General features: G+C 31.6%; 1 protein-coding gene across 1 annotated transcript; it reads right to left on the reverse strand.

Moving 5' to 3' along the window:
• On the reverse strand, positions 1 to 26,247 carry MS3_00009873 (uncharacterized protein). The gene is made up of 14 exons (XM_051218278.1): positions 26,167 to 26,247; positions 24,356 to 24,426; positions 24,160 to 24,304; positions 22,845 to 23,101; positions 20,812 to 20,983; positions 19,292 to 19,465; positions 18,560 to 18,747; positions 17,521 to 17,632; positions 15,014 to 15,214; positions 9,837 to 9,933; positions 8,466 to 8,797; positions 6,177 to 6,413; positions 4,035 to 4,305; positions 1 to 1,207 (listed from the first exon to the last, which is right to left on the reverse strand). Exons 1-14 carry the CDS (start codon positions 26,191 to 26,193, stop codon positions 1,083 to 1,085), a joined length of 2,409 nt encoding a protein of 802 aa, XP_051074123.1. The 5' UTR covers positions 26,194 to 26,247; the 3' UTR covers positions 1 to 1,082.
• Between the last annotated feature and the right edge of the window lie 1,172 nt (positions 26,248 to 27,419).

Genomic DNA, 27,419 nt, shown 5'->3' on the forward strand with positions numbered 1-27,419 from the left:
TTTCTGATGCGAAGCACTTTAGCTGCATAGGTAGATGATCACATATACTGCGACAGAAATTCGAATGTTCTCGTCAAACTTTAACCAATGAGGAACTAATTGACAGATTTCAAACACAGTAATTGGTGTTATCTATCCTAAATCGACCCATGGCAAAACTGATAAATCCATGGAATAAATTTGCCTTCTGTCTCTGAGTATAAGAATATAATGGCTCACAACTTTATATTAAAGTTCATAATTCAGTACTTAATCACTCATTAACAAACCGATTATCCGGAAATGTACAAGGATCTACTAAAGTTTCTGGACTTTATTTATCAAAGAAGTACAACTGTAGTCATACTTTCAAAAGAATTTATTATCATATATAGCTTCTGATTGAAAAAATGAATAACAATGTTCATTTTTAAAGTGACGAATGGTGCTTGTCAGTAATAATCTGACTGACTATATCAAAGTCATGATAATCACACGCAGCGAACACTCAAATACGATATATACATACGATTGGCAGCTGTCATTAGTAGCAATCAAGCTGGTCTATAACATCAGTTCACGTAAGCTAGAAAATAAATGAACTTTAAGGAACTTTGCGAGCTGATCCACTATGGTATATTGATTTGAGACATTAATATTGAACATTTTTGTCTTCGGAATAGTTTGTGGGTTGGGTCAACAGTTATTAGGGACGTAGTATTAGTTCGATCGAGGAGTATCACATTGTTTTATATTCACTGTCGAATTAATATTCGATTATGTAGTTAGAGTAAAATTGTAACGTCAGTACAGCTATGATAAAATGCATTAATAAACATAATAAGAGTAAATTCATTATTAAAAGAAATCTCGAGAGACTGTCTCACAAAATGTATGTTTATTTGTATAATCTAATTAAAAGTTCATTCGGTAATGTTAATTTAAAGAATAAGAGAAAAAGGTACTTAGAACAACCGATAGATAAAAACATTATTCTATGAACAATTGGTAAAATTGTAGTTATCTTTGTATTTTTGCAAATAAACATTTTTAAATCAAAAATAACTTGGTATGTAAGTGCTTTTAAGTAAATAATAACATAACTAATACTTTCTTGGATCGTGTTTTATTGATTCAGATGGATGACATTTTTCCCTGTACTTTTCTAATGAATCTCTCACTGAACGATTACATGATTTTGAACAATCTTCACAAGTATTAGTCCAAGCTTAAGGGAAAAAAAGAAGCAATGTTTATAAGTTAAAAGAACAATCATTGAACAAGAAATACTGAAGAAACAAACGAATGGAAGACATGTCCTCTAGTTTTGTAATTCAAGTATATTGTATACCAATAATTATTCTTAATGATCCAACTAAGACCCCTTATGAATTGTTATACGTACAATAGCATAAAGTTAAAGTAACATCTTGGAATAAAATTTTCACATGGTTTGATTCTTGAAATTGCCAAACATTTGTCCAACTCTTCAAAAGTGGATATCTACGAATACATATCCGGAAATCAAAACCATGATTTTTGAAATCGCGCATGAACGCTTAACCCTAAGACCACTGAACCAGGATCCAATTGTATACAAGTCCAACTTCAATTCACGATGTTCTACAACCGTCTTCCATTGCCTATGGTTAATAACTGCCTCACACTTGACTTAGTTAAACTCCACTGATCACAACTTCACACTAGAACTGCAAGAATTGCATCCTAAAGCTGAACACTGGTGAGCACATGATTATTATTAATATATGAAGGTTTATAGAGATTACAGAAGTAACCACTAGAGTCCAATCATGTTAGATTGTGAAATAGTTATCTACCACAGACAATAGACGATGACTGCGTAATATCATCAACTGATTAAAGTCACTTAGTTTATGTTTCAAAGAAAGAAAATGTAATCATTTTTATCTACATTATATGCCTTGTACACTCTACATAATGTTCCACATTTTAAAGAGCGAATTCTTTTCATCAACATTCATTGTACTAGATTTTTAACTGATCGAAATAAGTTAATCTAATTACTGTACATGAAGTATCTTGAATTTATATAAAAATATCTATATTCATAGATCTTAATATACTTGGCTTTTCTCAATGAACGAATATTATTCTATACTGATAAACAAATAAATGAAAAAATATGACTTTATCAAATAAAAAACGGGAAAAGGATAATTAAACTTATTTTTATTGCAAAAATATGTTAGTATGCATGAAAAAAAAGACAAAACCAATACTAGGTATTAAAAACAAATGAATAATATCACATTACCTTGATAGTTAAAAGAATGATTAAGTGGAAATATTATTAAATAGTACTATAATAAACACTAATTTTAAATAATATGCAAACAAATTTACCCAAAAATTTAACTTTCTAAGTTTGATATTGTTCATTCTTCGAATTTCCCTAACAACTAAGTTGACATGTATTATGTTCAATCAGAATCAAATTCATTCAAATCAATGATCAGTTAAACGTGTTTAAGGAAAAAAACAGAAATCTATTGACGATAACTACATAATAGTGAGTAAAATTGCTATAGTTTCATTCGGGTATATGATTTGTTACTAGTTAGATAAGTGACGATTTTCTCGATTGAATCAATAAAAAACTGTAAAAGTTACACACAAGACAGGATTTTATAAATTTTCTGTTTGTTAGATCAAATTATCAATATCTGCCATGAAAAATGTATGTACCAAAATAAATAAGTCTACATTACAATGTCTTTATTCATTTAAGTGCAAATCAGTAACTGATCATTTGAGCTCGATTTGATTGTTATCCACTATCTATGCCTAATTTCCTAATTTCTATTCAAATTTATTATAGTGTTTTTGTTAATATTTTATTTTCTACTTTTTGATATTTCAGAGAACCTTCATTAAACTTCAGAAGTAACAATTATTTTGGGAAGAGATATTGAAAATCTGAAGGATTTAAGATTACAAAAACTCTAAGATTCTTTCACAACTTGAAGGACTATCTAGAAACCTTTTGCTATTCAATCAATAAAAAACGCTTGGTTAATAAATGTACTTAGGGATCATACTAATAAGATCAAAATATTTTATGTGATATGATATAAGATTACAGAAGTCGTGAAATTTCTGTATTTTAGAATTACAATAGACGGTTTGATATAAATCACTTACAATGTTTTTAATTAAGTATAACACCAAAATAAACTTGTTTAGATCACTCTAGAGTAATTTATTTCTTTACTGAGCTTCTTACGATTGTAAGAGTTCGTAATGCTGAAAATCTGCAAATTTTTAATAATAACTAACTGATAATGCTGAATGATAGTACTCTGCCATTTTAACTTATCTTAAGTCTTAGATTATCGTATTTTTTTGCCTGAAATATATAACATTCGTGAATAGACAGTTAGTTATTATCAATAACTTTTTGTTGTTGTGATATTTCAGTATGGTCTACATGCCTAATGAGTGTTCGGTTTACAATTTTTCTTGTTGTTCTCTATCGAAATGATCTAGTCGATTGAACTACGCTTGCACAGTTCTTCGAACCCATCGCATAAGTATGATCAATAAAATTGGTGAGAATGACAGATAATATTTTATTTTGTGGCTTTTATCTTGATCAGTCATCTGTATACGTCGTCCGATAAATCAGACATTCTTGACTGAGCATTTTATGATATAAACTGTAAATGTAATTTCGCTGTGGTATATATTCAGTCATTTAACTACTAGTTCTGACCTCTGAAATTTATTTAATTGGGATTTAATGATCGGTTTCGTAAAAAAAGGTGATTGAGATGGTTATCTAGGTTCTCCAGTCAATTGTTCTGTTATAACAACAGTCCACTTGTACATTAAAACCGAACTAACTGAGAGGCTTTACCCTATATTATACCCAATACTGAAATTAATTCCTCATTACACTGATTTATGAATTAGGAAACATAAAAATTTCTCTAGTGACCAAAAGAAACATACTATAACAGATATATGTATATGTTTAGACATGAATGCAAGAAAAAACACAAACAGTATCTTACCTTGTTTAGATCTTGTTTTAGCTGTATGTGGTCCGGCCATATAACAATCTGCCGTTGTATTTCGTTGTAAGCCTGTATCTTTAGTCAATGAACTTGATTTTCTATTCGGTGAATGTGCATCGTTCATATGTGACAACATGGAATTATCATGAATAAATTGATGATGTGTAATTATTGTTTCTAAACGACTGATAATATCATAATTAGGTACTGTTAATAATTCTGTATCTAAACCAAGAAGACGACCAACAAGTGCTCTGAATTCCAGAAGCTAGTATCAACAAAACATAATATTTTGAAAATATAATGAGGACGAAGTTGATCGTAAATTGTGATATGTTACCTCAACGAATTACAAATAAAGTATTAACTGATCACACATACTTGTTTCAATAATATATTTTACTTTCGAGAAGCTTGGCTTTCGAATCTTGGAGTCTTTATAAGCAAGTGATGCTAAATGATTTAAAAGTTATTTATGGAAATCTCTCACTAACCTCGGTGACATAGTACGATTACTCATTCCTATGTATATATGTCCACGTACACATGTGAACTGGTAAGTAGGCTAGGATATAATTTTTGAGTTTATATGGAATCATGGACTTAGTCATCTCAGTAACAAACAGTTTGGGAGCATAACATTTATTTCGCAGTTTTTTCAGCCTCCATTTCAAAAGTACATTAGCTACTGATAATCATTTTTAGACTTTTAAGAAGATAACTGTTTTATGTTGTGACTTTTTTCAAACTGATTATTCATAATACGAAAAAGATCCTGAAAATTCAATGTCATATGTGTTGCCTAATCTGATGAAAAGCTATGAAATAAAATTTGCTGTTTATTGAATGTATTAGTTAAAATAAACTGAAACCTTAAGTAAACTCGTGAATATTTACTGATTTGAATCTATATGGTTCACAAATCCACAAGGATTGAAAAGTTCGTTGTTCATATCATCACAGATCATAAATTTTTTGAACTCAATTTATGATAGTCATAGTCCTACAAGGGTTATGAACCATGATAACAATATCGATTGATGAGGTAAGTAGAAGTTTTACCTAAAAATTTATTTATTTGAAAACCCACTCAACGGTATTAAAAATGAGTTTGGTTCCATGGATGATACTGATACTTGGCAATTATTTAGTAATAGTGTTTAGTTTCTAAAAAATCTCCTTTCACATTATTAAAAAGCTTAATACAATCTTTTTAAAATTTTCTTCCATAGTTATATGACTTGATTGTTGAAAAGTATATGCAGGTGAAGTGTATTTGACACAAATTACTTCAATATGTTCTTCATATGCTCGAGACGTTCCAAATCAATAATGCTGTATATAATATTTCAAATCTTAGGCAAAACTAAATCACTATATGCAAAAACATGGTCACAAATTTAAGTAAATTACTCAAATTTTCAGCCCGAACATGAATATGAGACAAATTTGATTTCTTTTTACTATTCGAATAACTTAAAATTGGATACACAGAATCTGGAATTTTATTTAATAAATAATTTAATTAAGTTTAGTTACAATTCGCCGTTTAAATGTTTGATCTGCTAAATAATTAATACCGAACTATGGTTACCTGGACAGATCAACGAAATATGGATTGGTGAGTCTAACGTTATTCACCCTTTATCATGAATTCATTCAGACTAAACAATGACAATCATCTAATTATTTCATAATAGTTTAACAGTGATTAAATAACTAAGTTTTCCTGGCTTCTGAGGTTTTTTCGACCATTTACTTGTTAGAATCAAAACAGCGTTTAATATTTTCTGGTCAAATAGTAACTTAGAGGTTAAAACATTGAACTATCAACCACTAGTTTTCAAGTTGAAACCTTGACCCACTTACTTTGATCTGGATAGCTGATCAGTATTATTAGTTTTCTCATAAAATATTTGACTCAAAAATGGGGACAAAAACTTGTAATTTTTAAATGAGTTAAATTACTTGCACTCTCTAATCTACAATCTTTCTCTCAAGCAAAATTTAATTCATGGTGAAAGCCGAATTCCCGCTTAAAATAGTAACTTTTACATAAAAAAATAGCTACACTTATTTTATAAAGTTTTCTAAAAATTGAAGTAAGAAAAGTACATAAAATTGAAAATCTCGGTATACCTCTCTTTCAGAACGTTGAAGTTGTTCCATTGACTTTCTAGTTGATTGTAATTCATTCATTAAACATTTACATTCTTCTTCTAATCGACTACGGTTATCACTATCCTCATTTGTTTGCAATTCCATTTTTTCTGTTAACTCAGCAATTTTGTTTGCTTGACTTTGACGTATACTTTCCAGTTCTCTGTTTTGTTTAGTTAGCTCGGCCAGTTGTTCTTCACATTTAACTACACTAATCTAAATAAATGTAATTTGGAAATGGAAAAGTAAATATTTAAAAAGAGCGTTGTTTGTTTCTAAATCTTGATAATTCATTTTTTAATTTTACTTATATTAACATGAATTTAAAAGAAAACCTAAAGATTTATAGGACAATAGACAAACATATTTGTTCTTTCTAAATAAACATTTTAGAAATAAAGAGAACAATAATTAACTTAAAAATCTTTAAAATTTATCTAACAAAAGCATTCAACATGCCATCCATATTCTATTAACCAATACCACTAAAAGTAATAGATAAAATTATGCTGGATACTGTGGTGTGTGCTACTTATATTGACACAAGTAGTATGTAATGTGAGTCAGGAATATAATGTCTGGCAGCAGAAGATTGAGAAGACTAAGAAGAGAAGAACGGGAATAGAAAGCAATTGGTATGGAAATGCAGGAACAATGAAGTCTGGGACAATTAACGGACTTTTAGCAAATAAAGTATTAGAGTATAGTCTTTCTATTTCTATTAAGTTGTTCTCACCTGTGTTCTCCTTCACCGCAGGTACCGTAAGTGTACACACTTATAAAAGTAGATAAACTGTTACCATTTATATCCTCATTTATCACGACTGTCAATACAATTTTATTTTCCATAACCAGTTTACTTGTATCAATCAAATGGGGAATACATTTACTGTAAGCTGATTTTCTGATTAGAGATGACTTTGACAGTATCAAAAAATATTCAGTTTGGCAAAATCTAGTTGATAAACTAGAGGAGAATCTGCTATTACAATTTCACTGTTAATTCAAAAAACATATTTCAACAAATTGCAAATGGTAAATAATGATGACAGGATGAGATAGTTTATCATTACAACATATTGGGAAATTAGACTTAAATGTCAAGAAAACAGAAAGCTTTTAAGATATACATATAGAAATAGATTGGTATGAACTACATATATATACATATTATGAATTTCAACTATTGATAATAAGTTATATAATTTTAGTTTAGTCAGTGTTAATTTAAACGAGTTTTTGAACTTGGAACAACTAAAAATGAAGCGAAAATCGGTCACTGAAGTAACCACGTGGATTATTCACTATATACCTAATAAAACATTGAGACATTACATATATGTATACTTTTAGAACTGATGTTCATCATGAAGATTTAAATACTGCAAATTTCTTTTAAATTTCTTAAAAAAGATTATTTGATTTGACTTGTATGTACGTAATGTATGACATAAATTTAGAATTGAAGTAGCTAACACTGTATTTTGTTTTCAGTATTTGATCTTAAATCCCCATTTCATCACTCAATAATTAACAGTGACATTAAACAAAATGTCAAAGAAATGTTATTTTAAGGAAACAAGCTAAAAACTCTTTACCTACACTATCATATAGGATTGACGTATGAATGAATATGCGAAGTAATACTGTGGTGTGAGCTACTTATATCCACATAAGTAATATATAACGATGGTCAAACATAGAATGTATTTCAGTAGAAGATCGAGAGGGAAAGAGTGGGAATGAAGAGCAATTTGTATGAGAATGCATGAACAATGAAATCTGAGACGATAGGCTGAGATTTGTTAAAGGAACAGTCAAGTTTGAGACAATTGATTGATATTTTGCGAATTATCTATTCACTGTGTGGTTCTCAGATTTTAGTGAGATGTTTTGTAATTTCGTGCTCAAATACATTCGGTTATCTCCACTCGCGTTCTTGTTCACTTCAATATAACTAGTTTTCAAAAACAAATCTCTAGATTGCTGAAGAGATTAATCATAAAAGCCAAAGGAAGCAAACTCCTGCCAAGCGACAAAATAGTTCTTCACAAGCAAGCTACAGTTAGCCTACTAGACATTAACAATTAATGCAAAACGGTTATCAACAAGCTTGTATGAGAAATAGAGAAAGTTTACAAATACACTCAATTAATTGATACAGATCATATTACAAATTTACATTATATTAGAGTGAATTCATTAATGCATTAATAGTGACAAACAACAAAATCAATAACAAAATATTATTTTCAATTAACTACTTACTTTAGCGTCACTAAAATCTAATAGTTCCGCTTTTAAACGAGTTAACTCATCTTTTAATCTTGACACTTCTAATTCTGATCGTCTAGCATCGATAGCTGATTTCTCCGCTGCAATTTTATTTGCATGAGCTTTCATTTCAGTTTCATTTATACCGGACAATTGGTCTTCTAATTTACTAGCTTTCTCTTTCCACAAACCTAATTGTATTTCTCTACTTGCTAGTTGATCTTGTAATCTTTTCACTTTACGATTTAAACCATTTATACGATCAGCGTTAGCTTGAACGTCACTTAGCATAGTGTATTCACCACTAATTATTTGTCCGATTCTTGCTGTATACAAAACATTAAAAACCAATGAAAATGATTTACTGAACATCTCTTTAGTAGACTATCAAGAAATTATCGATCAACTTTTGAAAAAAACAACCATTATCAGTAGTTGAAGGTGTTTTAAACGCTTGCTTATTCACAAAGTATTATTCCTCATAAACTGATATTAGTAAGGGATGTACATTTACATTAGAGTAAAGGGTAAAAAATAGTATAATTTTGAGTGTTTATACCAGTAATTATCTGTATTCTATTGTGAATGATGTCCAAAATTAAAACGGTTGATGTTTTTCATTTGTCTTTCTTTGTTCATATTCTTACTGTGGTTTATGAACCCATTCTTTGATACAGAAATGTTACAGCATACTATTTTTCCAATTCATAACCGTTTTGATCTTTTACAGTTCTGTTATTCAAGGTTATATTCCAACCATTGAGAAGAGTTTAAATGTTGTAAACGATTTCCATGTTTCATTCAATCCGATAATTATTGCTATTGCTATTCTGTATTTCATTGAAATATGTGAAAATAAAGGATGATTGCATAACCCGCTGTTCAACAAATTAAGAGTAAATTTCTTGGCTCCAAAATAAAATAAAAAAAGATTTTGGGTACTTTAAACAACTTTTGAGTAAACTTATAGGATAACCAACCCGTTGCAACGCACAGAAAACCATATATTTATAAATGCATACTGATGATTTAATGTGCAATTTGCATACAGACTATTTCAAAACATATTAAGTTCTATATATAATAAAAAAACATAATAGTTAATACATTTTCGTTTATGATATACAACACAAACGTATAATAGATAGATTTTTACTTTTATTAAGAGTATGAATTGCTTAAAAACTCTTAATAAACTTTTTGCGCTGATAATAATTAGAATGAAATGTCTATAAAGAAATTTCTTCAAAGTACTTGCAAAAACTTAGTAGTTTGTTTCAACATTATTAACACTAAATATTGGGATAATTTTAAAATTCCTAAGAAACATCTATTTCATTATAATTTTATTAACAATTAACTCACTCAAAAGAACTTCTTGTAGTTCGTCAAATCTCATTCCTGAAGCAACTTTTTCATCTATTCTCACTTTTGCTGCAAGTTTACAGAGATACGAGAAAATCTGTCAACACATAAGGATAAAAATGTCATATTATTGATCAGAACATTAAAAATTTCGCATGCTAGACAAAGTTAATTCAATTACAAAAAAAGGAAGATACCGTGTATAATAAACTCCCAAGTGTTATACAGTGAAAGATCTCGCTTACATCTAACCAAATTATAATAAACTGTTCTATGGTTAATTTTTCTTCAAAATAAATGAGTATCTCTTTTCTATTATTCAAAACACAGCACAGATAATTATGTTTCATTAATATTCTTAACAGTTACTCCAGTTCTCAAGACATTAACCGTTAAAGAGCATATGAATGATGTTTACGATATTTGAACAGTGAGATTCGCAGGCTAAGATTGCGCCTTCCAGGACAAAGTCAGAAAGTAAATGGGTACATCAAATGTTCACGCAATAACTTAACTGTAAATAAAACTATTAACTCCTCCTGGAGTCCCTACGGAGGCTCCTGCCGGTCCCAAGCCCGGATAAAGGAGGAGGGTTGGGCATAGGGTTAGCGTCCCCATCTCGTAGAAAAATAACTCGCTAAAAAAACGCTAACCAGAAAAAATTATTCGAACTCTTTAAACTCTGCCCTGGGAGTCAGAAGGTCTTCTTTTAGAAAAACTATGACGCCTCATGATGAAAGCCGAATTCCTTCGGAAGTCACGAGGCCGATGCCCCTTCTGACAACCAGAGCAACCATTTATTTAGGCACATGGAATGTTCGTACAATGTGGGACACCGGGAGAGCCTTCCAAATTGCTGCAGAAATGAGAAGATACAACCTACAGGTACTTGGGATCAGTGAAACACATTGGACGCAAGTTGGACAACAACGACTAACTTCAAGAGAGCTTTTGTTATAGTCTGGCCATGAAGAAGAAAATGCCCCACATACACAAGGAGTTGCATTGATGCTGTCCAAACAAGCAGAAAATGCACTTATAGGATGGGAATCTCATGGACCAAGGATCATCAAAGCCTCCTTCAAAACAAAGAAAGAGGGCATTTCAATGAACATCATCCAATGCTATGCGCCTACCAACGACTTCAATGAAGAAGCTAAAGATCAATTCTACGATAGGCTGCAGTCAATCATCGAGAAGTGCCCAACAAAGAACCTGACCATTCTGATGGGAGATTTCAATGCCAAGGTTGGAACGGACAACACTGGATATGAATACATCATGGGACGACACGGACTGGGAGAAAGGAACGAAAATGGTGAGAGATTTGCAAACCTATGTGCCTTCAATAAACTGGTCATAGGCGGCACTATATTCCCACATAAACGCATTCACAAAACCACATGGACTTCACCGGATCACTCTACACAAAACCAAATCGACCATATCTGCATCAACAAAAAGTTCAGGAGGACTATGGAGAATATGAGAACCAAGAGAGGAGCTGATATAGCATCAGATCATCACTTGCTGGTCGCCAAGATGAAATTGAAACTCAAGAAGCACTGGACAACAGGGCGGACAATATCACAAAAGTTCAATACGGCCTTTCTTCAGGATACTAACAAACTCAACAAATTCAAGATAGACCTCAGCAACAAGTTCCAGGCCTTTCATGATCTACTCAATGGAGAAGGAACTACTGTGGAGAGCAACTGGAAGGGGATAAAAGAGGCAATCACTTCAACATGTCATGAGGTCCTGGGCCACAAGAAGCACCATCACAAGGAATGGATCACTGTTGATATACTGGATATGATTCAAGAGGGCAGCAATCAATATCAGCCGAACAAGAGCAGAAAAAGCCAAGTCACAAGCTGAATACACAGAAGTAAACAAACAAGTGAAGAGGAGCATCAGAACAGACAAACGTAAATATGTGGAAGATTTAGCAACGACGGCGGAAAAGGCTGCAAGAGAAGGAAACATGAGACAATTGTATGACACGACAAAGAAACTCTCTGGAAATCGCCGCAAAGCAGAACGACCAGTGAAAAGCAAGGAAGGCGAGGTAATCACCAACATTGAAGAGCAACAAAACAGGTGGGTAGAACACTTTAAAGAACTCTTGAATCGACCAGCTCCACTGAACCCACCCAACATCGAAGTAGCACCCACGGACCTCCCAATCAATGTTGGCCCACCAACAATTGAAGAGATCACCATGGCCATCAGACAGATCAAGAGAGGCAAAGCAGCAGGACCAGACAACATTCCAGCAGAAGCACTGAAAGCAGACGTAGCAATAACTGCGAAAATACTCCACATTCTCTTCAGCAAGATTTGGGATGAAGAACAAGTACCAACAGACTGGAAAGAAGGACTGCTGATCAAAATATCAAAGAAAAGCGATCTCAGCAAGTGTGATAACTACAGAGGCATCACTCTCCTCTCAATACTGGGTATTGTTAAACAGGATGAAGGACTGCGTCGACGCCCAACTTCGTGACCAACAGGCAGGATTCCGTAAGGATAGATCGTGTACAGACCAAATCGTAACACTACGGATCATTGTGGAACAATGTATTGAATGGAATTCATCACTCTACATCAACTTCATTGACTACGAAAAAGCATTTGATAGCGTGGACAGGACAACACTATGGAAACTTCTTCGACACTACGGCGTGCCTCAGAAGATAGTCAATATCATACAGAGTTCATATGATGGATTACACTTCAAAATCGTGCATGGAGGACAGTTGACAGACTCGTTCGAGGTAAAGACCGGTGTCAGGCAAGGTTGCTTACTCTCACCCTTTCTCTTTCTCCTGGTGATCGACTTGATCATGAAGATGTCAACATCTGAAGGGAAGCACGGGATACAATGGACATCTAGGATGCATTTGGACGATCTGGACACCGCAGATGATCTGGCCCTTCTATCCCAAACGCAACAACAGATGCAGGAGAAGACGAACAGTGTGGCAGCAGCCTCAGCAGCAGTAGGTCTCAATATACACAAAGGGAAAAGCAAGATTCTCCGATACAACACAGCATGCACCAATCCAATCACAATTGACGGAGAAGATTTGAAAGATGTAAAAACCTTTACGTATTTGGGCAACATCATTGATGAGCAGGGTGGATCTGGTGCAGATGTGAAGGCGCGGATCGGCAAAGCAAGAGCAGCATATTTACAACTGAGGAACATCTGGAACTCAAAGCAACTGTCAGCCAACACCAAGGTCAGGATTTTCAATACAAATGTCAAGACAGTTCTACTATATGGGGCAGAAACCTGGAGAACTACGAAAGCCATCGTCCAGAAAATACAGGTGTTTATTAACAGTTGTCTACGCAAAATACTTCAGATCCGTTGGCCGGACAATATTAGCAACAACGTACTGTGGGAGAGAACAAACCAGATCCCAGCGGAGGAAGAAATCATGAAGAAGTGCTGGAAGTGGATAGGACATATATTGAGTAAAGCACCCAACTGCATCACAAGGCAAGCTCTCATTTGGAATCCTCAAGGCCAAAGGAGAAAAGGAAAACCAAAGAACATATTACGCCGAGAAATGGAGACAGATATGAGAAGAATGAACAACAGTTGGATAGAACTGGAAAGGTAGGCCCAGGACAGAGTGGGTTGGGGAATGCTGGTCGGCGGCCTATGCTCCATTGGAGGTAACAGGCGTAAGTAAGTAAGTAAGTAAATAATACTGTTAATTAATATATATATATATATATATCAGAGCTTCGATAAAAAAGCAGTGACAACTAGTGAAAATGAATCAAGCATTAGAGTTCAAAATAAACAATTTTTTCAGAACAAACAAATCTCAGTAAGTAATACATGTAGTATAAGTGTAAATGATATTAAAAATAAGAAAACGGGTGAAAATGCAAAATAAAAGTATATTTATTTAGTAACGGCAGCTAATTGTGGTAGGTGAACAACATTCTTTACAGGTTCTAAAATTGATCGAATATAGTATTGAGTAATGTATAGTGTGGTGCACAAAAGTAGTAACCAAAGGAAAATGTGAAAAAACTGAACATTTCTACTTATACTTTTGTAAGTAACTAAAACATTTCTATAAATAAAACATATTAGTGTTTCAATGCACTCTCTTTTTAGAACCTAAAATACATGTTCAATTATTCGGACTCCCACAACTCCCACCAGTAAAATGAGTGATAATTAACTCAATGGAGTGCAAAGAAGCTCAAAAAACTGTACCAATGGTAGTAGATAATTTGACATGATCAAACCGACCAAATAAAATATACAGTAGTGTTTGAATCTAACTTATTGGAATCCATCAAATTTACATTAAATTTACAATTTATTTTAAATTTTCAAGTCAAAATGTGATAGTATACTATTGAATGAAAAAAATGTCATTGAAGTACAAAATTTAACGGAAGATTAAAAAACTGGATGCATCCATACCACTGTGACTGATTTTGAGCCATATGACATGAGGTCTTAAACCTTAAATCCCGGTAATCTTGTGAGCCGAGACTATACCACGTCAAGGTTAACTTCATTATTCAGTAAATCCACGGGCAGACAGAAATTTTTTGACTGACCCTCTCTTGTTTATTTTTCAACCCGTTGCCATACTACAAAACATAACAGACTGACAAAAGCGGTGATTATATATACAAAACACTTTCAGCTGCCTTAATTATTCAAAACACCAATATGCATACACTTATCTTTACTCATTAAGTGACTGATTATTGTTTTACGGGAATTTCTAAGCTAAATAAATTGACTGAACTAGTTATATCAATTAAACGCTTATGAAAAAGCAAACCAGATTGTGATATCTGTTGGAACCGTAACAAACTAGCAGCTTTCTTTTCAGACTAAAAAGCACTAGACTTAAGTTACTCATCAAACCTTGGAGTATAACAGAGAATACATCGACCACAAGCTTTTGACAAAACTAGAACATTGTCAAGAATTAGCTCTATAACTAATATTAATTTTTGATATAAGTTTCTAAAAATTTTCAAGTTGGAAAGCATTATTTTGCGTACGAATCATTTGATGTCACCAACTGGTTTTGCTTAGTAAGTATTACTTATTACTCGTAAGTAGCAAAAAAATAATCAACATTTGTTTTTTCTACAACGTATCAGTGTTATACACAGATACTTACTTTTAATTTATCTGAGCGTTGTTCTTGCTTCACCAAATCAGAATTTATCAAATCTGTTTCTAGACGTCTAATCTGTTCACGCAGATCAAAACATTCCCGTTCCGTTTTCTCTAACATACGTTCCACTTCGTGTTTAGAAGCTTGTGAATGATCTAAACGTCTTAATGTGTCTGATAAACGAATTTCAAGTCTTGAATACAACTAGATAAGGGATAAAATAATTAATCATAAATTAAACCAACTAGTTAGTCATCAGAGTTGTTTAAAAGTAACAGACTTAGTATGATGAGTTATCACGAAATGAGCCGTACAAATGGAGAAAGTCAAATACTAATAATATAAATAGCTCAGGTAAAAAGCATCATCGAGGGAGATTTCATTTTAAACAAAGTATAGTTTATTTTTAATTCGGAAAGCAAAAGTAAACTCAAAATTATTGGCCACTAACTCCATATTTAGGCTAGTACTTGTAGAATTGCCAAACCTATGAGTTAGATAGTCATTATGAAAGAAATTTGTGGTTGACTGATGATTTAACACTATAATTCTATTGTCAAATGTTCGAAATTGACCGTCATACTGTTTTTACGACTATTTTTAGTGTTAATAAACAACAATTGCTATGAAAGCAGCTTGAATATCAAACATTAAGCATGATGAAGCTATCAAAGCCAACGTTCTAGAATGATTTCATTCGCTGTTTACAGGTCTCTATTACGTCCAAGTATAACCTTCCAAATTTTAACATAGCCCATATATTTTTTTCAGTTAGTATAAGCAGTCCTACAAAGGAAGAAAAACCAATATACACCCGTCTAAAATTTGGATACAATCTTGACCTTGTCTGAGCTACTGATGAACATTTTAATCACTTGGAGGAAAGCACAAATCGTACGAGAAGTTCTAATATTAAACGATAGTATTTGCAACTCGCTGAAAATCTATCATTCATCAAAATTACCTGAAATGTAAACAGATAAACGTTTGGATTTGTCTAAGCAAGCAAGTCAGTTCACTGTTATACCTCAGTTTCATCAGTAAACTAGTAATGAATTGTCGTACAACATTCAGGCATTGTGTAAATTTGATAAGCTCCCTCTCTGATGAAATACGTTTAATACCTTGTCTTATGAATAATATCACTTAGTTGAAATTTGAATGATCTAACTGAAGTGTGGATCTTTGTTACTAGTCTCGAGAATGCATATCGAATACAGGCCTATATATATATATATATATGAATGAACCATGATGGCTTTATCGATTATATGTGCCTTCTAGAGTTAGTACGACTCATGTTTTTAGGTGATCTCTTTCAGTGCAAATTTGCTTCACATGTTGAACCACCTACTCACTTTGAAACAATATTCGGTATCGGAGAGAACCTCGGTATCATATATATTCTCACATTAAAGTAAAATTGACAACATTTTGACTAAACCATTTTACTAGCTGTAGACTTTTCTTACAAACACCACTTCATCAACCAATTGGGTTGAATCGGGAGGACTTTTCGTAAGTCCAAAGAAAACTTATGACTTTCTACGACTGTATTCTCTTTTTGTAGTTTCAAACTATCCTGATTAAAGGTACTATTAAACATTTAGCTAGCCAATTGGTATTAAACCTATAAAGAGGACATCTGTTATTTTATATGTTACATAGAAATCCTCAGGGATATCTAAGGTAAACCAGGGGAACACCTATTTATGTAAAATATTCTTTCACACCATAAAAGTTGTTGTAAAGAAAATTTGGCTTCACATTAAAGACCACTTTCTAAATTAGTCAATGATGAGGATGAAGTTGAGTTTATTCATTTATCCTAAGTCCATTTTAACTTATGATAATGGTTTAACTTCACTTTCACTATTTAACACGGACAAACTGAAAACACTGCACTGTGACCTAATATGGCAGAAACAAAATAGACCAGATATTCTACCTTGAAAACCATACTGACCGCTTGGTTATCTTTGAAAACGGTCAACTCTAGTTTACTATATGATATAGTTGACTCCCTACATACAGGTCGTTGAAGTTTATTTAATAATTTATAACTATAAAGTGTTCGCACATATTTTATTTGAAAATAACAATTCTTTATTTATGATATGAAAGTTAAGTGACACTTCCAGTCAAACATCTGACAATATTTCAAGAAATTACTGGTCTTGGAACAGTCAGATTTATTGATCTTAAATGTAAAGGAAGATAATAAATTCCTGTATGAATATAATTTTCGTAATCTGTAATAATTAGAAATAACTTTATTCAACCTAACATTCTTATAATTCATTTCCTGTATTATAAAGACTTGTTGAAGGATCCAACACTATAGTAATCATTTCTATGAATAAATAAACTTTAAAACGTACTTTATTGAATATCAAAAAAGTTCAATATGAATCTACCCAATATATAACTAATAATCGAATTATTGTTGTAATTTTTTAAATATTAATTAGGTTTTTTATCAAACCAAATACTTAATACAAATAACTTACATCTTTTTGTTCCTGCAATTCACTCATAAACTTTCTAATACTTTCTTTGATTGATATTTCAGTTGGATTACATTGGAAATTATTATACGATAGCAATGAAGCCAATGAATTTCTAAATGAAGATTACATATACTATGCTGATGAATCGATTTAAAAGTATTATAAATAATAAATTCAGGTTTATGCATACAATTATTTTCGATTTATAAATATTGTTTACGGTAAATAAGTGTCTGTAGTTTCCGATTGTAAACATTTTTGAGCAACAGACACTTGGTCCGAGTCCCTGAGTGAACATCAACACGTAGACGAGTGCATCCAAATGCCCATCCTGCACTATACTGCTGCTGATAGCCCAAATAGACAAAAAAATTGTTTGTTCACTTTACATAGTATTTAAAAGAATTAAGATATGACATTAGATTGACAAGAAATGTAATGGTGTATTAGAGGCGCCAGCTATTTGCTGTAGTGGATGGCAGTATTGATGTTTCAAACGAAAAGATATAAGGATAATAGTCGAATGACAATTATCTATTTTCACTTTATTACTTCTTAAGTCACAGAATTTCGCACGCTTCATTGGTGCTAGATATACTACAAGTAAGTGTTTCGTACTAGTTCGAGGCATTTTCAGTAGTAGGATATTGCATCAATGTCATACGGAAATGATCTTACAAACCTAAAATTTTGACTGCCATTAAATTGCAATTTAATATAAAGATTAAAACATGTTCATCACATTCTGGTTTCCAACCATTCTCTAGCTTGATGTCAGTCTATGATTAAAAAACTGTAGATATTGTTTATTTCACGATGTCAGATGATTTATTCTAAAAAACAACACAACTACAGTACATAATATTCATTATTTTTTGTACAATGAACATTTAATATTTCTTCAAAATAAATGATTTAATCAAATCTCAGTGATAGGTTAATATCAATAAAAGCTCAGAGAACAAAACTCCATCAAAAGTCAATCAAGTACTTTTTTAAAACAAGCCAGTAACTATTAATATACAAAAGATTAACAAACCGAAATAATAAATTATCTTCTTCATATTTATTTTGATTACTCCAATGTAGTTTCTCGTTTTTACTCATTGTATCTTGTAACTGTTTATCTAATTCTCTTATATGTAACTGAGAATCAATTAATTCTTTAGTCAATACACGAATTCGTTCTTCCAAAGCTTTTTCATTACGTCGAATATTTTCTAATTCCTGTTAAATTTATATTTGAATGAAGAAAAATATAATCAGTTGGTTAGTCAATGAGTAGCGAAAAACTAAAAATTTCATGTTTTTTAATCCCTTAATGCCGATCATATTCTACCCGTTAAGTTACAATATGGTTACTGATCAAAGTGACTCGACATTACCTACATCATTTGAGTTATTAAGTGTTTATATTACAGTCGTCAGAAAATCTTACACCTATTTTTTTGTGCTATTCAACACTCGTTAACGAGATGTACCAGTAATCTGGAAAAATGAATTTCGGATATCTTAAGTGTCTTAAATCAAAAGTTACTAGTCTACCATTCAGTTAACACATAAAATGAATGAAATCGTTTAAGTAGTAAAACGTTAATCTTCTGATTGAAAGCGTTCTGCATACTTTTACAAGAGTAAAAATTTGTTTAATTTTTCGACTGAATTCATTAAACTTGTTAAAATATAGAATTATTATTACTTTAGTAATAATAATAATAATAATTTATCGGTAATAACAAAAAACGTTTTATTTAAATTGATAAATTAATACCTGATTTAGTTTTCTGTTTTCTTGTTCATAACAATCATTTTTAGTTAATAATTCACCTAAACGATTCATGCTACTTTTGTGATCAGCATTTTCATTTTCATGTTGTTTTAATCGATCTAATAAATCTTGAATATGTCCTTTATTTTTTAAATTTTCATTAACGACATCTTTAGCCTATTTAGTTAAAGGAAAATGGATTAAAACAATGAGAATACAGCTAAATGAAATAAATAAACTAAATTAATGTACGAAAGTTAAATAGTATTGACGTTTTAATAATATTTTGAATTTTACAAATAAAATGTGCTATTTCAGTTGTGATATTCCAGAACTAATACAAAAAATCTGTCTAAAGCAATACATTTGCTTGGAGCTACATATAGATTTGATCATTCTTCTTTGTATTGAATAACTTTCAGGCAGTGTTAGTCTTTCATGATAACGGTATTCAAGTATTAGTGAGACTAAAGAATGTTAAGACAACTGTTAGAACGAAAGTAAAATGTTAGTAAAAAGGTTAAGTTTGAGAGAATACATTTAAGCTACTTAATAGTAGTATGCTTCCGATAGTATTTTTAACCAGTCTACTACGTTCAAAGATGATGTGAAAAAGGGATGTTGTAAAAAACATACTTCACAAATAGGGTTTGTTTAAGATTTTTTGTACGTATTCTGACGAGATAGGCGACGGAAATTAAAAATGATTTAAGAAACGATAACTGGTACTCTTTGTGAATCCTCAGTCACTTTAGTCGACAAATGTTCCTCATCATCTTATCTAACATCTTAAACTAGAACCGTACATCTAGAAACAGTATTAATCGATGGTTTCTAAATATGCAGAGAATATCTATTGAGTATTTTTGATCACGTACTAGCAGTCTATGTACTTCATTAAACCATAAAAAGCGCAATAAACATTCGAAGAGGGAGTACACAGTAAAGCGTCATACAGTATATCTGTCTCTTGGTAGACAGAAAGCTGTATCACCGGCGCCTTGTGTGGCGCAAGTTATTAAACGTTTAGTTGATTCCTAATGAAGTACAGCACCTCTAGGAGCATATGGATGACAAAAGTGAGTGAAAATTGAGAGAAAGGCTATTTCTGATGGACAAAATGTAAATACCCAAAATATTTGACAGCTGACTACTACTACTACCTCTGACACAGCTAATAGTATTGGATCAAAGCGTATCCGTTAATCCTAATTACATCTTTGTTACACCGGTCAGACACAGCCACAAAACCTCTTATCCAACAGAGTTAACCATCACATTTAGGTTGTTTACACACTATCAGTTTACGGTACAAAATATTTTCATCTGATAAAATGTCAATTTAGAAAAGCCAGTTGAATCAATAAATATGAATGTCTTATACACTAATAGAAATCTCCTTAGTTGAATCAAACTTTTTGTAACTGTCTAATTTAAATAAGATACGATATAAATGGTAAAGTTGGCAATAAATCCTCATAACAATCAAATTAACAAATTAAAACAAAATAAAGAAAATTTACTTTAATTATTAAATCTTCTAAATTTTTTTCATCTTTCCAATCAATAACTAAATGTTCATCATTTTGTAAAAATGTATCAAATATATGAATCATTTTTGTAATGAAATTTTGTAAGCGTTTCTCATTTTGTTCAAGTTGATAATTGGATTTCTCTTTTTCTTCTATCTGTTTACTAAACATCAATAAAGTGAAATATTTACCAGAAAAAAATTAACAAATAAATTGTTTAATCATAACAAGTAAACTAACTAGACTAAGTAGATTAAGTTTGTGCTGATGATGTCGTTCAGAAGAACGTTGAAAGCTCCACGACCAAACCATCCAGCTCAGAGAACAAAACTCCATCAAAAGTAAGTAGTTGAGCAACTAAAGTTTATATAATTTGAGTAGATCATTTAAGTTAAATAATGTAGATGTAAAATGTTTAGATCTACTCAAAATTCTACATGTATTTATGAAGTTATTTCTTGGAACATTTTTACCGTAAGTTGTTATTTATTGGGTTTTGGTCTTTTTTCCCGATGATAAGTTTTCGGAATTTTTCTAAGTCAGATAAAATATATATTCCTCAATGTATTTTTTGTTTCATTTTGTTGATTTAACTGTGATACTCTTGTTTTTTATCTAAACGGGTTAAATTATTTAAGGGTTTCATTTAATGCATTTAATCTGATCAACATGTGTTTTAGTTAGATGGTACCAAGAGGTCTATCTTTACCTTAGTTAAATAATAAACAAAGATGTGTTAAACTGCCACCACATACTATAATATATATTTGCAAGCCCTGAAATGATCAATAATAGAGTAACTTAGATTTACAAATAATTATATTTCGATAATGATATTAGAAGACGAAGATTATCAGAACTATGTGATATTAGTTCTGATAATCTTCGTCTTCTAATATCATTATCGAAATTTATCAAAGGGACTAATTGTTTTAAATAATTATATTGATATACACATGGGACTATGTTGATTAGGTTTTATTTCATAGCAGAGGATGTGACAGAGACGTCAGTTAGTATGACATCACATTGATTAAAATTAACAGAGTTAAGCATCAACATTTTGATCTGATAGTCAATCAGGCAGAAGTTTCCTTACCTTAACTTTATTGATCACATTACTATGAAACCTGAATAATAGTTTCCTTACATGTCGAATTGAACAACCCAAAATAGCTAACCAATATACCTGCTGTCACTTTAGGTTGGTTAAGAATATATGAAAAAAAAATTATTTTGCTCAACAATAGTTGTTCGCAATTCTAGAACATTTATTATTACAATATTTCTGAAATTCCAAAACACATAATATTTCAGTGGCAAAACGGCTCTGTTTTTCCGTTGATCGTATATTATTATTACTTTTAGTGGCTTTATTCAATATTCTATCTTTGGTACAATATAGAATTCTCAGCACAAACTGTTTCGACAAGTTTCCTTTTCTTATTTCTTGATCGAACCTGAAGTTAAATATTTGGTAGTCGCCAGTTAAATGTTAGCAGTTCAGGAGTCGATGTCTGAATAATGTATATTCTTTTCGATGCATTCTTCCAGCAACCACGATGTCTCTGATTAAGCTCTTTTGTAACTTGTACAGCGAAATGTCGTATACTTTTCATGAACGCACCTGAATAGGTTATAAGACTAATAGGCATAATGATGTGTTAAAACAAAAAAGAAAACAAATAACTTATAGAAATATCCAGATGGCAGGAACAGGTAGCCCAGATATTCAAGCAAGCCGCTTTATGTAGAATATAGCCTGTTTGTTGCTATTCTATCAGAACATTCCATCACACGCTTTTATGTTTTTTTTGTAACAATAAGTAATTATTTTAAAATTTTCATCAGGTTCTTCTATAAGTTCTACATCCTGCAACTATCAGCCTCAACTTAATATCCGAAAAAATGAACTGATAATTAAACATAGCAGAAATATAACTAAAATGTGTCCAATATTCATTGATTCGAAAAAAACATATTTCATAAAAGCACCTATTTAATTAAACAAAATGATAACTTACTTTAAACGCTTTTTTAATTCATCTATCTTATCTTGTTCACTTTTCAATAATTGATTTGATTCATTCAATTTTTTATTGCATATTTCATATTCAGTAATTTTTGTATTAATGCTTGTTGTATAATCATTTAATTGTTTTTTTAATTTTTCATTTTCGGATATTAATTCATTGTTTTTATGGGTTAACTTAACAATATCTGTTTCTGCTTTAGTTAACAGTGTTGATTTTGCTTTTAATTCACTTTCTTGATTTAATGTCTGTAAATTTAAAATAAAGTATCCGATATTTCATTCATTTAACATTGAAAATTGAATGTTCTATTTATTTTAAAGACTTAAAAATAGTTCTTTTTATATTTGAGTGTCAAGAATCACGAATAACATGAATCATAGTTATACCCAAAAGTATAGATGAATTACTCTCATATGATCATCTGAATTATGAATATTGTGCAGTAAGATTTTAGCAGATTTAACAGTTTGGAAAGTGATAGTAGAGGAAGACATTTTTTCATATAAATTTTTATCAAATTACTGAAGCATAAAAAGTGACACTTCCTTTTTCCAAAAAAAACTTTTACCAATTTTTGTTAGATTCTGCTTGTTCTGTTCTAGCAGATTTTATTATAATTCTCATTCATTTAGTTGATTATTATGGAGTCATTAAGAACCAGGTGATATTGAATAGATATCTCATCTTACTTTGAAACTGTTATCACAAAGTTAGTTAAGTTAACTTGTCAACTCTGAAATAACTACAAACAATGTAGAGTGACTATCATCTTATAAAAGTACAAACAATAATAGCTGAGTTGTAGTTGATCAGATGATCACTATGAAAATAAATCTTCTGACAAAAGTATGTTTTATGCTTTAGAATCCACTTCTATTCTCTATATTGATAATAATAAGTTGCCTAACAGTATTTCTCTTACATTTAATTTAATATTCCTCAACAGACAAGTTGTACTGGATTAATTCCCTTTGAATGCGATTTTTTATGAACAAATAAATGCATTATTTTACTGAACATGTTTTAATTAGTATGACTGGCTGACTTGATTTATAAATCGGCCCTCTATCTATGGACTGTCACTAAGTGAAACAAGTCGTAATATTCTGTTTTATGATCAATTGTTACTCGGTTATATTGTATCAATTTGTAGCATAACCAATCTAAATTCTATAGATCATTGCAGAAATTCAAGTTGTAGTTATAATCCATAGTATGAATATCACCTTTATACTGGAAAAATCTGTTTCGTATATTTTATGCTCAACCATAAAGTGTACCATTGATAATAAAAATTATTTACTTTTTCACATAATTGTCCAACCTTGCTTCGTAATGTTGCAAGTTCTTCACGTTTTATACTTGTCTGTTGATATTGTTCATGTTGTATACTATTACTATGATCAGTAAGTTTCTGTTCAGTAGATTTAACTTGATCAATATCCATACTAAAGGAATTAGAAAATTGACACAAATTAAAATATCGAATAATTAGCTACCTGGATAATTTTTGAATTAACTCATCCTTTTTAAGGATTTCATCTTCATACACTTTTATCTTTCCTTCTAACTAATAAATCAAAAAGTAAAGAAATTGTTTTACTAATAAGCTTCTACAATATTAAAATAATAAATTTTAAACAAATAAAAATTTACCTTCTTTCCTAATTCACTTAACAGAGTAATGCTATATTAAAATTTTATACTTTAGAATAAACTTAATCACTTACTTACGCCTGTTACCCTTCGTCCAGAAGCATAAGCCACCCACCAGCATTCTCCATCCAAATCTGTTCTGGACTCGCCTTCCTACTTGCTTCCTGTTGCTATTCATCCTTTACATGTCTGCTTCCAATTACCGACACAATGTGTTCCTTGTTCTTCCAATTGTTCTTTTACCTTCAGGATTCCAAGTTAGCACTTGTTTCGTGATGCACTTCGATAATTTCCGTAATGTATTTTCTATCCGTATACTACATCTTTTACTTATCTCCTCTTCAGATGGAAACTGGTCTGTTCTCTCAAACAGTAGACTGTTGTTGATGGTTTCCGGTCAACGGACGTTCAGTAGCTTACGTAGACAATTGATTATAAATATCTGTACCTTTCTGACGATGGTTGTGGTAGTTCTCCAAGTATTCACTTACAGTATTCACTTACTTAACAGGCACCAAACTATCTATCGGAACTAAAATTCGATGATTGATTGTCTATGGCGGTTTATAAACAGAAGGTGCGATCATACAGCTGGTGAAGATGGATAGAATAAAGCGATCTAACACTGCATTACGAACCAAAAAATAAAGTACTTAACAAGATATTTTGAATCTATGAACCGATATTTCCATGAACCGAACTGAACTTTACTTGTCATTACTAAGTCTTGGATGCAAAATATCAACATCGAAACTATCTATCGACTCAGTATATCACATTTTGGCAAACCAATTTTTTGATGAAATAATGTCTGAACAACTGTTCACTTGACTCATTGGTGTACTAATTGATAGTTTGGTTTTTGCATGGCTTCCTAGATGATGCAATGACATTTTTGAAGAAATACCAGGTTATTTATTTATTGTTATTGTACATGAACAAAATATCGGGGCGGCTACTTGGTATAACTGCGGTCACGATTGATTCCCTGCCTCCTATATGAGTGAACAAGGACTAACACTTCTCGATATAAAAAACGCATCGCTGCAGACAACAACTAATACACGCCACGAAAAATTCTACGACAGATACAACCGCAAATTTTAACACCGATCAGAAAAATATGTCAAAATAAGTGGAATTATAAGTGACTTATTTATTTGGCCAGTAGATATGTTTGTAGTATATATATATATATATATATATATATATATAAAGGTGAGTAATTGATTAAAAATTTGCGACTGACTACATCAAATAGATTGAACCGCAATAACTGACAACATGAACTACTTAGTTGTATGCATGCCGCTTACTAAAAAGTGAAATCATTATTATCACATAAGCATAACTTCTTAGATATATAAACCAACTATATACTTCCTACATTATTTTCTATCATTTAAACACTAAGGACCTAAGTATAATACCAACATATAGAGATAGAAAAAATTGTTCATTGGAGTCAACTGTCGCTTTTAATGAAATTATAACTTGAAAAGTCCTATATATGCCAATGTATACATTGGCATTCTGAAGTACGTTGAACAATTTTATACTTTGGAAGCTAAGTATGAGTTCAGAACTATGGATTATTCTGAAAAAAATCAAAACTACAAAAAATAGTTGTGATGAGGTTGTAGGTCATACTTACTTCCTTTATTTTCGCACTACTTTCCATTATCAGTTAGAGTGAGCGCCATATAAACCCTCGTGTTTCCATGTTTATGGGCACATAAACAAATCAAAAGTTGTGCGGCTATTTGTACTAGAATTTATTTTGCAAAAAAACTAAGAACCTCATAGTTTTTTATTTCACTGATAGAAATGAATTTCATAGTTTGTATTCTTTACATAACTGGATTAATCCAATTCTCGCTTTTGATAATAAGTATGTCTAGACCATTTGATTATTTTAACAGGCTTGGAATCATTGTGATTGGAACATCAGGAGTTTTTGCTCGAAGCGTTCCGTAACTAGTAGTATAGATCTGTAGTGGTATTGGATCCTAACCACACGGTCTTAGAAGCTGGACGTACAATTACTAAGAAGATTCGCTTTCATATTGTAACACTAAGAGAAGTTTAGAGATGCTGAACTCAGAAGCATTGATTAAGTTGGATGACAGGATTGAACTTTGCAGACGTGGTCGTTATGTGAAACTTATTACTATCCACATTAAATATATTGTTCTATCCCCAACCCAAATGGGTTCTTTAGAAGTACGAAGTATCATTTTCTCAGTGGTCACGAACGATGAGTCAGTGTATAATATAATAATACAACTTTCACGTAAGATTAGGCTGAAAGCATCGTGCAGTATCATATCACCTATAATTGCGGCACATAAGCACTTTCCAACTCACATCTCAGATGTTTATATTACCATACAAGTGAATGCAGGTCACAAATGCGGCAAATGTTTGTATTTGACTTCCTTCGCTCGACATTACAGTAAGAACTCAGGCATACGAATAAAAATGCTCGAACGAATAAACGCTTGACAAACCATCATGGGATTCTCCGTTGAATCCTTTAGAAAATATAAAATCATCTCCTTTTTCCGAGGAAGTTTCCTGAACAACATTAGATGGTAAGAAATAATAAGACATCTCCACTCTTGAAGGGTTGTAGTTATGTTCACAGGTTGACCTCCTACACCAGACATCTATCCTTAAGGTTTTACACCTCAAATCAAAAACGTACTTACACGTCTTGGTTTATCTCCAGAGGATCCTGCAGTGTCAAAATCAATTATCAAACCAACCCCGAGTCTCTAGTAGCTGTAAATATTCACCCAAGGTAAGTAGCTTTGACATATTTCTGTACCGATCTTGCTGAACACGCCACTAGCTGAAGGCTCTTATTCAGGCGTACAAATCAGACCACATTTCAATGTGTCATAG

This window comes from Schistosoma haematobium, chromosome 1 (genome assembly GCF_000699445.3).
Source record: "Schistosoma haematobium chromosome 1, whole genome shotgun sequence".
Lineage (NCBI taxonomy): Eukaryota > Metazoa > Platyhelminthes > Trematoda > Strigeidida > Schistosomatidae > Schistosoma > Schistosoma haematobium.